The sequence below is a fragment of the Rosa rugosa genome, chromosome 2 (genome assembly GCF_958449725.1).
Source record: "Rosa rugosa chromosome 2, drRosRugo1.1, whole genome shotgun sequence".
NCBI lineage: Eukaryota > Viridiplantae > Streptophyta > Magnoliopsida > Rosales > Rosaceae > Rosa > Rosa rugosa.
Window position 1 is genome coordinate 69,643,505 of NC_084821.1, and position 16,754 is coordinate 69,660,258.

The 16,754-nt window shown below is 38.0% G+C and overlaps 2 protein-coding genes across 3 annotated transcripts; both read left to right on the forward strand.

The window, feature by feature from the left end:
- Positions 1–5,775: 5,775 nt before the first annotated feature.
- On the forward strand, positions 5,776–8,541 carry LOC133729754 (protein PAL OF QUIRKY). 2 transcript variants are annotated; one of them, XM_062157316.1, is made up of 3 exons: positions 5,776–5,901; positions 6,844–7,102; positions 7,185–8,541. In XM_062157316.1, the coding sequence occupies exons 2-3, from the start codon at positions 6,868–6,870 to the stop codon at positions 8,237–8,239; spliced, it is 1,290 nt and encodes a 429-aa protein (XP_062013300.1). In that variant the 5' UTR covers positions 5,776–5,901; positions 6,844–6,867; the 3' UTR covers positions 8,240–8,541. The 2 variants fall into 2 exon arrangements, with proteins under 2 accessions (XP_062013300.1, XP_062013301.1); XM_062157317.1 differs by having other exon boundaries at positions 6,847–7,102.
- Positions 8,542–14,251: 5,710 nt separating this feature from the next.
- LOC133733728 (putative cyclin-D6-1) lies at positions 14,252–16,482 on the forward strand. Its single transcript, XM_062161369.1, has 6 exons — positions 14,252–14,610; positions 14,894–14,980; positions 15,082–15,177; positions 15,378–15,582; positions 15,687–15,817; positions 15,905–16,482. Exons 1-6 carry the CDS (start codon positions 14,344–14,346, stop codon positions 16,226–16,228), a joined length of 1,110 nt encoding a protein of 369 aa, XP_062017353.1. The 5' UTR covers positions 14,252–14,343; the 3' UTR covers positions 16,229–16,482.
- The last annotated feature ends 272 nt before the right edge of the window (positions 16,483–16,754 follow it).

Here is a 16,754-nt window from a genome sequence, read left to right on the forward strand (position 1 = left end):
AAATAAATTATGTCATTAGTTTACTACTTTATTTTTTGTATAACATTTTGGTTGATTAGTTTTCTCTTATTATTCATATATCATTATACACAACATAAAGAATGGTAAATAAATCTTTATGGATAACTATTGGAATGTTTCGACCTAGCAACTCTCTGCCAGGGTTGGGAGAGCGCCGCCCTCGGGTTTGGCCTCTCTGTACCTTTCTTCATCTTGTATGGAGTACACCTACGGCGTCTCCTCTGGGGGTTCCTAAATCAAGATTGGCTTGCACCGTCTCTTCTCCGTCGCCGACTCCTTCTGCGCCATGGTGGCTGGTAGGCACAGTGACATGTGTACTATTGGAGTTTCAGCCTCTTGATGTTAGTGGTGGCTTAAGAAGACCACGGCGGGCGAGGCTCAAAGGTCGAGGAACGTTACCGGCAGCGCAGGGTGTTCTGATTCGATCATGGCGGAGGGGATTGGAGTTTTCGTTCGGGTCGGGTCAGATTCTATTTGAGCCTCCTATCTACGACTGGCTGCAACTCAGACATGGCTATCTCCTGGCTCTTCGGCGTCTGCTGTTTGTCGGGCGGCAAAGATGCAGAGGGGTGGTCGTTGCTCTGCTGTTTGGGTGGTCCTATTTCCAAGGTGTTGGCGTTGGTTTGCTTAGATCGACTGGTTCACACTTGTCATCTGGCGGTGTTGGAGTCGGGAGTTGTCTGGATCATTGGGGCAAGTCGACCGGAGGCTTGGTGGCAGGTGGGTGCGACGATGGCGGCAAGACCAGAGTCCCTATTGCATTGACTACAATGGCAAACCCTAATTGGGTTTGGGCTTGGCTCTACTTTTCTGACTTGGGCTTGGGCCCTCATGGGTTGCCTAAGGCTGCAGAGTGTGGGTTTCTTCTATTCTGGATTCGAATTTGGGATCCCGGTGGATTTCTTATAAAAATTTGGGATCCAGGACGACAACCTCGACTTGTCAATTAATTTTGTTAGATCGCAAATATCATAATCTCTGAGGGTTTTTTATCTTGCTTCGGAGATTACTGATTTTTGTTTGGAATTAATGTGCGTGAACTGTCTAAAAGGTGGGTGTACTGGGGGTATAGTGGGTTCCTGTTCTTGTTTTAGAATAGGAGTCTCAGGGTACTCTGAGAAACGATTCTTTCTGTCGACCCCTTAGGGGTGTTTCGTTTTTGTACTGCTTGCTGAATCTATATAATGGGCTGACCTCCTTTCGTCAAAAAAAACATAAAGAATGGTAGATTGCCATATATATATATATATATGGCTATAAGGCTAGATCAGTGACAAAAAAGTGTGTGTGTGTGTGTCAATATATATATATATATATATATATATATATATATATATATATATATATATATATATATATATATTGACACACACACACACTTTTTTGTCACTGATCTAGCATTATAGTTGGATCCATACATCCATTGCTTTTAAAGAAGAAAAAAAAAATAACCTACCAAAAACATCATAAGAACTTATAAAATCTAAACAAATACTAGTAAATCAATCCATTAGAATCAATCAGAGTCCATATAGAATTTAAACAATCCGTGGATTAAGTAAATCCATGGATTATAAAAACTCAAACAAAATCTTTTAAAATCTGAATTGAATACACCCCCCTAAAACTAAGTACTACAGTTCACCAAAGAAAACCTAGCACTACTACAACTTTGAGTTCATGAGCGTTATTTTGTTTTGCTCATTATTTGGTTATCTCCTTTTCATTTGGAATATATACAATATATTAGACTCCTCACCTTGTTATCATGTGCTAATATATTTCTAATTCTATGATTGAAAGATGGGTAGGATGGAGGATGGTAGGTGTGCACAGTAGATTACATGCAAGGCTTTTCTTGGGATGTGTATCATTATCACGAGAACCGGAGATGATATAATGGTGGTGGTATGGTTTCTTACAACTTTTCCATAGCTAATCAATAAAGCGCTTGCACTAACAGCATGTCCTTAATCGGTGCGTGTGTTTGGTCGGGTGATAAGGCGATAGTTTCTCATTTAAGAGATTATGTGTTCCAATTTTATTAAGGATGAAGCTATAATGAGATTTAAAGAGAAAATAAGAGTCAATTATGAACGTCAAATGTCGTCAGTTCGATTTTTTAAAGTAATTTAAAAGTTATTATAGACTATAACATATATGAGATAACTATTCCAATGAGGTATGCATATATGACTTTTTTGTAGCACGTACCCAAAATCTAATATATTGAGGTAGTTTCTTGCTTGAACTACATATGTAGTCATGGAGATTATGTTTAGCCAGTACCTATCAAGATCAAGTTGTGGTCAAAAGGTTTGGAAAGGAGTTGCCTTAAAAATTGATAAATGATTAGCAAGTGGATGATCAGCCTCCCCAATTTTGTGTTCTTTTCCCTTTGGATGTGGGAATACTCCATTTCCTTTTCTTCGAAAAAACAAAGTCCTAGCAAGGTGGAGTTGACGAGTTCAAATAGTGAGACTGCTCGGCCTTAGCTGGATATGACATGCCCAAAACTTGAGGTCACATTTAGGAAATAGATAATTTTTGGAATATGAGTCCAACATTGAGTACTGGGCACTGGCTACTGATTCCTAGTAATTTGAAAGTGTGATGTGGAAGATTTGTTGCGGGAATCCCTCAAGCTATTTCGTAGGAGTGAAATGAGGAAAGGCGTGACTGGTGAGGTCAGGCTATGAAACTTGATGGCTAAGAGCAAGTCTACCTGTTGAGGTTGGCTGGTCAATACTATTCACTGTTTTTTGCCTTTCATTTCCACCATCTAGGTTGGCTGGTCAAATACTATTCACAAAAGGTCACTCTGGGTCAATTTATTGACCTGCCAACTGACATATGGTGACCTTTTGTGAACAGTATCTGACCAGTCAACCTAAATTGTGAAAATGAAAGGCAAAAAGCAGTGAACAGTATTGACCTGCTAACCTGAATGGGTGGACTTGCTCTAAGGAATGAGTGGCCAAATGATCAACCAAGCTAGGTAGCTAGCTACTACAATACCCATCACCAAATGATGGGGACCATCATTAGAAAATCGCCTTATTTACAACAAGCGCTAACTATTTGGAAATGTATTTCTTGTTTTAACATTCAAGTTGTCAATTTTATAACTCATACAAATAATCGCAAAATAAAGAATTCAAGAGTCAAAGGGGTAAATGAATAACGACAACTATAATACATTTCTATATTTCCACGATGGACCGAGTATGATATGATTTTATCTCAACTTTTTACATACAGAACAAACTTTGTACCTGAAAGCATCTCGACATAACCTCCCCTAATGATAAAAAAACTAAACAACTTTTATTCGTATGTAATGCTGTAAATTTAAAAATAAGAGACTATGCGGTCCACATACTTAAATAACGTTGTAATAAACTAATAGTTATAGTGTTTAATGAAAAACATTGTACTCGGCACTCCTCCATGTGTTTTTCAGTTGTTGGATCAAATTCAAATGATTAAATGATTTTGCATTTGCTAAAAAACTCTGCAATCATGATTTTCAATGGGGATCTAAACAAGTTATGTGTGGAAAGCTCCTTTAGGATTTGACAAATTATTTGGCAATTGTATGTTCTCATGCATCCTCGCTAATTACAAGCCCGGCCCAATTGATAACGTTGATATGGACTTGGCGTACGTATGTGTATGTTCAAATGCTTCTAATTTCAATCCAAAGCTCTCTTTTTTTGTTCGAAAATTGAAAGGTCATCGAAAGGAAGAGTTGACCAAATCTCCTCATTAGACTCTTGCATTGGCTAGATGTGATCGACATGCCCACAACTTGAGGTCACCTCCTTTACCAATGGATATTTTATTTGAGTCCAATAATGTCTGCTATACTTTGCGTTTTAGCATTTGTGCAAAGTGTTCTGGAAAATTTCTTTAATAGGAGCAAAAGCTAGGATCCGTTCAACTTCTGTACCTTAGGGTTGTTACATTTGAACGAGAAATTTGGAAGATGAGGTAGAAAATGCAGGGATTTGTAAACATGATCGATGAAATTCGAACAAGGAACCTATAGAAAGTGTTTGATAGACCGGTATTGCTTTTAACCCCATGTCGTCGGCCTAGAGTCTAGGGTTTGGAAGATCATGGCCGCTAATACTTGTGTGGCGTATATATGTAGATATATAATTATATATAGTGCTAAGTAAAAGAATATCGGTCATGCATGTATTCGTGATCATCCTACTAGTGAAATCAGAGAATTAATGGAACTATTACAAATTTTGGTAAAACGTGACACAATCAACAAAAATGTATGAAAAACATACGTATATACCAAAATCTAGCTCAATTTTCATATTTCCTAGATCACGACTTCCGGGCTCTAGTCACCTCCAAACTAGACATTGAACATATGAAATTTCATTGTTTTAGTTTTTGGTCTGGAAAAACTTCATTATGAAATTCCATTGCTTAAAGATGTAAGAGTAATTAGGAAGAGTAGATGTGGTAGCTGGTAGGGGTCCTTAATACTAATTAGTAAGTGTATTAGCTCAATAAGAGTGTATTTTTCCTCGTATATACTGTGTGACATGATGCAAGGCACTTAAAATGTCTCTATCCCACCGCCCAAGTTAGAAAACACCATAAACGTCCCTTTAATTATTTCCCAACTTGATATAAGACAGAGACAGGTATTTTATAATACTCGCAAGCTAGAATCCCTGTCCAGAAAATTTAGAAAGGCATTATTGGTTTTCATTTCGAATAATCGAGGAGAAAATGATATGAATGAAGTTTCTTCTTTTGTTATGTACCATGAAGGTCAAATGCTCTATTGAAGTCGGACGAGTCATTTGACTAACGATAATGTATGTAAATGATCATTACATGTGGTTAATGTGGCATTTGGGATTGTTTGAAGATACGATGACCTAAAATACTAAATTGATAACACATGGCCTCAAACTAAGCCAATTGACCGAAACGGCGAAACATAGGACGGTGTATTATTGCGTATATGTGTTAGAGCAATGACCAAAATTTAGGGCAAATGTTTTCCTAAATCCTAGAGGTACTAGTAATTTAGGAGAAATGAAGTAATCGGACATGGAGAGACTGGGAAGATGCCGCACTTTTTGGCCACAGAGATAGGATTGCAGTTTGAAGTGAAATTAAATGTCACTATGTTCAATGAACCAAACAGCAACAATAATTTAAGTCAAAACTACCAACAACGTAATTGTGTAGGGGTATCCCAAGACTATATAACTATTTGGCAAAAAAAATAAACAAAAGGTATTAGAGACAGTCACTACTTTGTTGTGTGTAAATTTGTATTGCGATAAAATACTCATTTTTAATACTTCACGTATTTGCCATGTCATTCTAAGCTTTCGAAAATCTTTCAAAAAAAACTTTGATTCATCCAAATCCAAACACATTTGAAGCAGACTTTTTATACTAAAGGAATCAGTAACCCTCAAAACTCAATCCCCATAACCAGATAGCCATGCATCTACCTACAATCTATCAATGTCACCAAGGCCAAAATGGAACCAATTAACCACTTTCCTCGATAAAATTCTTCCTCATCCAGCTCTCCTGTGATTGGACAGTGAGGGCACTGTGGATCCAAGTACAGTGGGTTTAGCATTATCTCAGGGGCCCCGGACAAGGTGATGACAAATCGCCACGTTGCTTCTTACAATCAGACAACTGCAACTGGCCCCACGTCACCGTCCTTATAAACCACATTGCCCACCTTCACCTTCCGACCCCAAAAACCTCAACCCCTCACCTACTCTCTCTACTTCCATCTCCAGCCTCTTCTCTCTCTGGAATCTGAGACGGTCTAGCTCCGATTGCAATTCGTCAAAGTCCGATCACCATTACAATTTACGAGTAAGTGATCTTGTTGTTGTTGTTCATTTTCGACTTTATATCACAATGAGTTCGTTTTGACATCGATTTCAATTTAATTTTGGTATATGAATTATAGTTTGAATCAAAATATAATGATCGATCATTATGATCGCGATTTGCTGTTTGATTAGTTTCGCATAGAAATAAAAGATTGTTGTTCTTGTTTGTGATCATGGTGGTGATCTTTTTTCGATGACAATCGAATCATGGAAGATTAGATCAGTATCTTCTTTCCCTCAAATGGATTTCGATTATTTTAGTAAGGATGCTTTATGAATTAATATTCATTATCTTAGCTTTAAGCAGCTGTCTCATACAATATAAGACCCAATAATTGCATTTTTTATAAAGAAATAAATAATTACCCTTTCATAAAAAAAAATTAAAAACAAAAAAATAGAAGAAGATGATGGAAGTGGGGCCATTTCAACAACATTCAAACTAAAAAGCAGGCGGGGTCATATGTCCGCAGAGGTCAACTTTATAGCAAATGCTATTGAAGTGTTGATGATCTAGAGTATTCTAGTTCATTTCATGTTTTCGTTGGTCCAATTGTCTTCACGCAATCTCCACTATTCAATTGATACAGGAAATTTCGAGAGGTTTATTATGCTAAAACTACTATTGCTGATTCGAGGCATAGTTTATTTTCTGTTTTTATTAATCTAATTGTCTCATCTTTTATGTGTCCCCAACTATTTAATATGAAGAAGTTGTGTTTGAAATTTTTCTTTATAAATTTCATTTTATTAACCAAAAAAAAAAAAAAAATTTCCAAATCCAAGTACAAGCAGACATTCCTTTACCGTCGTCTACAAGTCACTCACAAAAAACGACTTGTCACGCCAAAACTGCTAAACACCTATTTAAACTAACTCTCGGCGCACATTCCAATATAAAAACTGACGCTTTCTGTTGCAGCAGAGAAACTAATCGCGTCGGAGAATGACGTCACTCCACCCCTCCGAGATGGACACCGACTCCGTCACCTCCACTCCGCGATCCGACCACCCCTCAAACGATCAGACACGTGTACGTTTCATGTGCAGCTTCGGCGGGAAGATCCTCCCGCGGCCCCACGATAACCAGCTCCGTTACGTCGGCGGCGACACCAGAATTGTCGCCGTGCAACGCGCCACCACTTACGGCTCCCTCCTCTCCAAGCTCTCCAAACTCTCAGGCAAGCCAAAAAAAAAACGACGTCGTAGTGCTCACGTTGACTTTGATTTTGCGTTCTAAACGGTTTTGATTGTATTTTGCAGGACTGAGTAACGTGACCGTCAAGTACCAGCTTCCGAACGAGGAACTGGATGCTCTGATCTCCGTCACGACGGACGAGGACGTCGACAACATGATGGACGAGTACGACCGCATCACACAGAATCAAAACCCGAAAGCGGCTCGGCTCCGCCTCTTTCTCTTCCCCAAAGGCGACGACGACTCGGCTTCCCGAACCTCCAGCATCAGCTCGCTCCTCGACGGCTCGGCTAAGCGCGAGCACTGGTTCCTCGACGCGCTCAACAGCGGCGCGTCGAACGCTTCGCTCCTCGAGCGCGGCCGTTCTGAAGCCTCCTCGATTCTCTCCGAAGTGCCGGACTATCTGTTCGGGTTGGACAACTCCGACGACACTCACAACCGGGAGTTCAGAGCGAAGACCCGACCCGGGGTTTTACAGGACAACGTATCGGCTTCGGATCCCGGTTCTCCCGCTCCGGTTATCTCGTCGCCGTTTTGCTCCACGTCGTCTAATCCCTCCGTGCCGTCGCTGCCGAATCTCCCGCCGGTGAAGACCAAGCCGGATTCGAAGCCGGAGACGAGAGAGAATCAGTCGGAGGGTTTTGCAGAGACGACGGCGGAGTTGCCCGTTTCGCAAGCAACAGGGTTTTCGGGTAATGCCGGGTTGCATTATATCCAGGACCCGAATTATCCGGGTCATGTTGTGCGCTCAGTACCGGTTTATTATTACCCGGCTCCGGTTCAACCGGCAAACGTACCGGTCCAGCAGGTTCAAATACGGACTCCGTATATGCCTCAGCAATACCAGGCTCTACCGGGTCAGATACCGGTCGGGTATCATAATCAGATGCCGGGTATGGGCCAGGTTTATGGTGGAGGGTTAAGGCCCGTTGCGGGAATGGACCAGTATGACGTGTCGGGTAGGGTTGTTTCTGATGGAGTGAACCAGCAGGTGTACTATGGGGTGAGGAATGGTGGTGTGGTTCCGGGATATAATCCGGCAAGGGTGGTGCAATCGGGGGAAGAATGGCAAGGAAATGGATCCGATATCAATGCGGGTCGCGCCCCGAATGGATCTTGACGATGGAGGTAGTTTTGGCTTCATGGATACTTCTATGGTTCTTTGTGTGTGATTTGTGATTGATGGGGTTCATGTTGAGTAAGGATTAAGAAATGTAAGTAACTAGTTTTGGGGTTTTCTTAAATCTCAATCAACATTACTTGTGTTGGAACTGTGAAGGTTTTGTTTCAATGTAAAATTGGAAAAAAAAAAAAAAAAAGACTAGTAAATTGAAAGCTTGCTTTCGAAGAGTTTCATTTCTTTTAATCTCAAAATGAGAGGTTTGTTTGTATTCAGCTCAAGAAATTAAGCTTTCTTAATGATTCTTACATGCTCCATGTATCATTTGTACAATGCTTTATACTTCTAACTTAGAGCACTAAAAATAACTATAGTATAAAGATTATGTACGTAATAAGACTACAATGCGAAGTTTTGAACTTTTACTATAGTGCCCCATTTGTTCACAAAAGCGTTCCATTATGAAACCAAAACAAAATCAATATATGATCTTTGTTGACGGTATACTTGTCGGCAAAAGTGTTCTTATGGTCAAATCAAAACCAAGACTTTCTACGATGATCCTTCGTTGGTAAAAGTATTTCCATGGTTAAATGAAGAGTAAAATCAAAATGTGATTGCTGACGCAAGAGTGTTTCCATGATCAAAGAAAAGTTTTGTCGATGGATGTCGACATAAAAGTGTTCCAAAACAAAATTGAATCTATCATTTGTCTAATGTCTAGTCACTAGGCCATAAATAATTGTAGTCGGATCCTAGTTAGTAATTTTTCGTATTATACGTGAATAAAATACGTACTTATATTTTTTTCAAAAATACTTCCGTACTTCATATTTTTAAAAGGGACTCGTTAAATTTCCGATACTTTTGAAGCCAAAATTATTATACACGTACTATACACGATTTTTACATTTTTTCTTCTTCGTATTTTACACATTATTGAACAAAAATGAATCTAAATTAATATTTTTAATTAAAAATTTTAATTATTTAATTAATTAAAAATATTTTGCCGAACTTTTCAACGAACTATTTGATAAAATGTCTGAATAATACACGTACGTATTTTTCGCGTACTATACATGTCATATTTTTTACTAACTATGAGTCGGATAAAGATAGTCGTCTCTTTTAGTTGGGCTCGTAACTTTGTGATATGTGATAGGTAAGTTAATTCTGTTTGGGCTATTAGGCCGAGACATCACCCAAAATTATTTTGGGCCAAGAAATTTTTATGACTCAAAGAATCTGTTATGCTTTTGGTCTTGATGAAGCAATAGTCACATGTGTTGGCAACAAGTATTTACGAGGTGAATATCTGCGCGCCAAAAATTTGTGTCTGAGGTCTCTCTCATTATTTGATGATTTTGTCTCTTAAGTGGAGGAGGGCCACAGGCCACTGGAATCTTAGTTGTCTCTTACAAATGGTTCATGGTGGAGCAAAGCTTGAATGCATTCACAGAATTTTCATAGAGAATTACATGGCAGTGGCATTGCCATATCTCTCACCACTCTTCAATTATCATATCTTATTAGTAATAGAAATGGAAGAGGCAGGAGACCAGAATTAAGTTAGAAAGTTTTATCGGGTCAGATCGTATTATCTTAGATTCGTCCAGTTACATGCACAATCACATTTCGGATAAACAAGACTCTACAACAAAATTAACCGGCACCTCTACTTCTCACCCAAAAATACTAACACTCTTAAACTTTTTAAACTAGTCAATGAGTTGTGTGAGAATGGTCGGGCAGTCAGCAGTCTAAATGAAACCGACCCTCTCTAGAGATCAAAGACGGGCCTCAGAGAAAAAAGGGGAAAAAGGAAAAAGTGAAATTGACTGGTGTTCAAGTCGATGATGAATCCAGTTAATTATTAAAGGTGAATCGCAGCATGCATGCAGCATATGCATTTGTTTTCATGAGCTTAGCTTTATTAGATTGCTTTCTCTTGCACCAATGCTAATTTCTTAACCCTAGATATCGACACAGAATGAATATTCGTATTCATTATATGGGTAATATGGCACTGCCAGAATTCCAAAACCCCAACAAAGCAGACCAGGTAGAGAAGAAGACACTCACTAGCAAAGCAAGGAAACTACAAATTCAGGAATACAGATGCATGCCAGCCACTAAAATTAGAGTAAAAGGTACATTTCCAGCATTATAGCTATTTGTCTAGCTCCATCACATGCATATATATCTCCTTCATGGAATTTCATATGGATAAGCCAAGTATGTATCGTTGCTATCTGCTAATTCCAAATTAAACTGGTCGATATCTGGAGATTTTGGAAAGGACTGAATATATATGTTGTAATGCGAAGATTTAGCTAGGGTTTAATAAGAATATATTAGGTTTATCTGAGCCCGTGAAGATGGAGTACGTACGTAGTGTATATGGACCCTGCCTTAACTTGGCAAGTATGCATGCATGTTTCACATTGATATGATGAGTTAGGGACAATGCGAGCAGTGCAGAATGCAACATTTTTGGACTCAGCTAGCTAGCTTGCTCCATCTCCGATCGATCCTCTATGTGGGTCTATACTCGATGGATCGATAGACGCTAGCTAGCCGATCTCGATCGATCTGCTGTTATCCTCCTATATATGGAGAATGAGAGGCTCAAAGTGCTGGTACAGTTCTGCTTCTGCAAATCGAGGAATGCGTCTGTACAGCTTCTGTATCAATTTCGGTTAATTAGATTAAGCACATGCAATAGCTCTCTCAGATCTCCTTAATCTCCTAGGTTTAGTTAAGTTAATTAATCGGTCAAGAAATAATAATACTCTAATGTATGACATAAGGAGTTCTAGATTCATGACATCATGAGTCATGACATGCAAGTAGATTGCCTCAACATTTTTCTTTGGTCGGTTGCCTTAATATATTGGGTCCTAAAATTCGTACACGTACATTAATTTGTTTTGCATCTAATTAGGTCATCATTTAATAGTTTTGGTCGACTTGTTCAGGATGTAGTACTAATCGGAACCACACAATCTAATACCTAAGCCTTAGCCATAAGAAATGAATGAGTCAGTCAACTTAATAATTAGGAACATTTGCATCAAGGACCCGGATAGTTTTTACTTGCCCATATATTAGGTTCAGAATGTGGATTCACTTAATTACAAAAAGGCCTCGCATTGAAAACTAGGACATGAACCCAAGCTGTCATCCTGCCATGACAAGGAAAGACCAAGCAGTATCACGGTTTGCATAAATAGATACATATCATCTTTAAGACACCAATAATTTCACAAAAATACTTTACAAACTTAAATCGGAATGGCTGTGTGGTTTGTTTTGCAACGTCAAGATAGTTTACTTGTCTTTATCTTACACTGAAGTCTCATGGGCTAGCTAGCTTCATAATATGGATCAGTAGGGAGCCTACTTTAGCTGTACCTTTTGTAATCCTCTGCATATATCAATCACCATTTTCACTTCACCTTTTGCAAACTTAAAATCGAAAATGGAGGAAACAAGAACTAGCATTTGTTTGGGAAATTTCTCTTTGAATTTAGTGGTGGGGTTTAAACTTCCAACAGGGAAATTTCTATGAATCTGGGATCCCTTTTGGTGTGGGGTTTTGTGGGTTTTACAATTCTTATCACTTTGCTCATTTTCATTATCATAAAAAAAAAAAAAAAAAAAACTTCAAACTTTAAATTTATGTCGATACTTATTGCAACACACGTGAGTCACATGTAGGAGGTGAATCAAAACTCAAATGGCCCCCAATTCTGCAGAGAAAAAGAAAATTGAAGACTCAATATAATTTGACACAAAGACTTCACCATTGATTTCAGGTGAAGGTCGATCATATCGCTAGGTCCGGTTGAAATTGACTTTCTGATTAGTAAATTCTGATGAATTGGTTGTGAAAGTAAGTGACTCTGCAGCAAAAGGTAGCTGCCCCAATAATATATGAGAATAGTCACGTTGTTGATTGACTGCTATAGTCGTCATTATTGTTCAGTACATTAAGAATGCAACCAACTATACTAAATGTATATCATAGTGAAGGCACCTATACTATATACGAATTTTGATTAAAGGTATCCTAGTATCCTAGATTTAGCTAAGATATTGAAGGAAAAATTGGAAGAAGCGTCTTTCCTTGTAGGACATCTTTCTTTGCAATTAGGCCATTAGGGTTTAAATAAACACACAGTCATATACCAATTGGTCAAAACAAGAAGCCACACACCATTATCAAAAATATTCTACCCCAAATACCCTCTTCAAAACTAAAACAAGATGTATTTGGAGTATAATATATGCACATATACACACAAGTCTTGTGTAAAGGCGAGATGGTGAATGTTATTTGTAGTTTTCCACACACATTTAGTCATTTTGGACACATGCAAGTTTGTGTATGTGATGGAAATGATCGGTGACCCTAAAATTGTTATATTTTATACACTAATTTTAGTAAAGTGTTTGATGAAATGTCTCAAAGAAGACATGTAAATGTTTTATCGCATCCTCATATGACAAATTTCTTACTCGGCTCCTTGGCCGGTTGCACAATTAATCGTCATTTTACACATTAATGACCTACAACCATTCACGAACCACATATCAATATAGGGTAATGGGGAGTGAAATTCTTGAAAAGAGAAGCATGATAAAAGTGAGGATTCAGTGGTATGGTATGACATTGCCTTGCCAGCTACTAGTAGTGTAGTTAGCGATGGATTTTGTTAAGTGTTACCGGCGTTTATCGCGGAAAATAGGAAGATATAAACCACAACTGTCTTCGTCTCCAGCTTCTCTCTCTCTCTCTCTCTCTCTGTGAAACTGTGAACAAAAAGGACCACTTGTCCTCCTTCTGCAGCACCATGCATGCTCATAAATAGTACTCAGTCATTCAAGTACTATGAAACGAATCATTTCATTTCAAATCCAATTGGTTGCTTGTTTTCATTAGGCCAACTCGAGCAAACACCAAATCCCACTTAAGTAGTCCCAACAAGTCTTTAATGGGTAAACAAGTTCTAGTACAGTATACACAACTTGGGACTTGTAAGTCTGTAAAAGAATGAAAGAACTTCAAGGTGAATCTTAGATTTAGAAGTGGGTTTGACTCGGCTGGTTTAGTCATTGTTTTCAAATTGTTCTTTGGTCTGATAAGTCCATGCTTGATAATTCTAAATATTTCATTGCAAGTCTTGAAGATGACAAACTAGATCCAACATTTAAGGGGGAGTGAGTCTTGTTTAGGGCCAGTTTAGAATTGAAGTGATTATTAGAAATTAAGATTATTCGGTAACGAGAGTAAATTAAGCTATTTATTATGTAATTTTGGATACTCTCGTAATAATTGGTGAGGGGTAAGTAGCTAAAGTAGTAGCTATATATTATAAAGATAATTTTTAAATATCATAATAAAGTGCACGTACTGTCTTAGCATGCATTAAACATTATAACAAGTTGACATTGCTTTTAAAATGCCACTTTATAATAAAGTGACTTACTTAGAGTGACTTACTTAGTCAGTTTAAGTTGTAAAACCACATTTTTTTTTTCAAACAATCGGCTATTGTATTTCAAAGCATAGCTCAGATTATTCTCACAACACAACGGAAGTTAAGTTGTAAAACCACATTTTTTTTTTCAAACAATCGGCTATTGTATTTCAAAGCATAGCTCAGATTATTCTCACAACACAACGGAAGTTAGTTTAAAAAAAAAAAAAAAAAAAAAAAAACCAACCTTAAGAGTAAAACTCACCTAATTTTCATATATTTGCTTTATAATATGTAAAAACGTAATGTTTAGATTGAACGTTTTAAATTTGAGATGACACCAGAGCGGACTTTGAAGAGACTCACCAGTCACACATGTAAATATACATGTTCTCAAATGGGAGTCTATTTAAAAGAACAAAATATGGTCTTTTAATATGGGAATCTACTGGGGGTTAAAAAGCATTAAAGGCTCTAACCTAAGTTATCCTGTTTTCTTTTCCAATGAGAGTGACGAAAAAGGGACCAACATGCATATAAGTTAATAGTGGTGCAGAGAAAAATTGAAGGTGAGAAGAGGACTTGAGACTCGCCACACCCCCTCTTTATCAACACAGAATGCGAAGCTTCTCTTTCCCATCATTATTACTCTCTTCCTCCAATAACTTTTGCTCCCATGTCCTTAACTCCTTGAGCTCCTCATCAATCACTCAAAACAAGTCGAACATGGAGCTCTTTGATCTTGAAGAACACAACCCAGATTCTATCCCAGATCTATTTGCCTCAGAAACCGATCACATGCCCTCACAGAACTTCTTAACCAGCTCCATACACTCGGATTTCTACTGCTCATTTCGACTCGAGGCCATTTCTCTGTTTTTACAGGTAAATCGAATACTAGTACTACTCTGTTTTCAAGCATTTCTATGTTCTTATAGGTGAAATACTAGTACTCTGTAACTGAGACCAAAAACAAAGATAGCATTATAAAATAACTACCAGTACTGTGTTTCTTCTCTATTTGAAGCATTTCTCTGTTCTATAGGCAAAATACTAGTACTCTTTTTCAGACTAAGAACAAAAATAATTATGTTACTAGCTAGTACTATGATTCTTTCTGTTTTCTTGGATATTGGTCTAAAGTACTTGTCTTTTATGTGTTTATCAGGCACAGTATTCCTGCGACCTTGACCCTTTCATTCCTTACCTAGCCATTAACTACCTGGATCAGTTCATTTCCAAGCAAAACATTCCGGTAAATAGTTAAAGAAGTCGATTTTCGACATGCAATTATTGTCGAACCTACTAAAATTCCAAGACATCACATTTAGTCTAATTTCATCATTCACATTGCAGCAAGGAAAGCCTTGGGTTTCAAGACTTGTTGAAGTCGCCTGCCTGTCTCTAGCTGCAAAAATGAAGAACACTTCATTCTCATTCTCTGATTTTCAGGTAATGAAATTAAACCCTTAATTTTGTTAACTTCACTGAAAATTAAGGGACTCTATGGTATTCCGGAGTATACGATACTGCGGTGTTTTTCACTTGATTTTAACAGTAGAAAACCCCGAGTATGACATTCTTCGGAGTACCATATATTGTGCGGAAGTACTTAAGTTGCATATGGGAACTCATAGCCATATATGAAACAGAGAAGAGAAGAAGGTTTCATGTTTGAGGCGCAAACGATTAACAAAATGGAGCTTGTGATTCTCGACACATTAAATTGGAGGATGAAATCAATAACTCCTTTCTCCTTTCTACATTTCTTTGTCTCTTTGGTGGACATAAATGAACGACCACTCACTCAAGCCCTCAAAAGTCGAGCTTCAGATGTCATCTTCAATGCCCATAATGGTACTTGTTCTAGTACTTCACATTCAAAATTCAATGCCCATTTCTTCAATATTAATCGCTATAATTAAACTAACCCTTAATTTTGGTTTTGTTTTTGGTCACAGAAATCAAATTCGTTGAGTTTAAGCCATCGATAATTGCGGCATCGGCGGTTTTGTTTGCGAGTCATGAGCTACTTCCATTGCAGTTTCCTAGTTTAAAAGTTTCAATATCATCTTGCCAATATGTAAATGAAGTGAGTACATTGTCAATATGAAGGAACAAAATAATTTAGAACTAAATTTTCCTTAATAATACTTATAACAGGTTGCTCTAATTGCAGGAGAGTTTGTTGAAATGCTTGAACCTAATGCAAGAAATGATAGTGAATGAAGGGTACGACTCAGTTTTAGATACTCTGTCATGCACAACTAGAACTCCAATGAGCGTGCTGGACCATCGTCACTTCTCTAGCTCCGAAAGCGAGGTTAATAGCACCGCTGCCACGACCAACACCACCACAGCTGCGGCTGCAGCATATGCTGATTCTAGTACTAGTAGTGTAATGGTGGCAGAGAAGAGAGACAGCAAGCGGCGTAGATTGAATGGTTTTTGTACAAGTGAAAATAGGTTTCAGGTTTCTTCTCGTCATTTTCAACATTGTTAGTTGATTCATTTGCTAATTTCTTGTCTAAGCCTAGATTATATATAATAATTGGCCTCACTCCGAATCAGAAAGCTGAGCCAAACATTTTGATTGTTATTGTTTGAAGCGGACTAGAGGAGGAAGGAAACTCAGTGTTAGATGGTAGTACTAGCTTATCCTGCTGTTCTCAGAATACAGGGGAAAAAAAAAAAACCAATATTGTTTGATGGATGTTGGTTTAAATAAGATTGTCTATCCTTGACTCTAGAGCTCCAATGGTTTTGGGTCTTTTTAAATGTACCCAGCAAATTTCTATGTAGACCCAATAAGTTTTTTACACCTAATAAAAAAATAGAATTTATAATTATTCTCAGCAACTTTTCCAACAATACCCTTAGCAAAACTCACACCAAACAAAAGTCACACCCAGCAAATCTCACGCCCAGCAAAACTTGGATTATCTCCGCATCAATTTTTGATGTTGATTATTGCAGTGTGCATTTAAACCATGTATGCAGGGTTGGTATTTTTGGTAGGGCCCATTCAT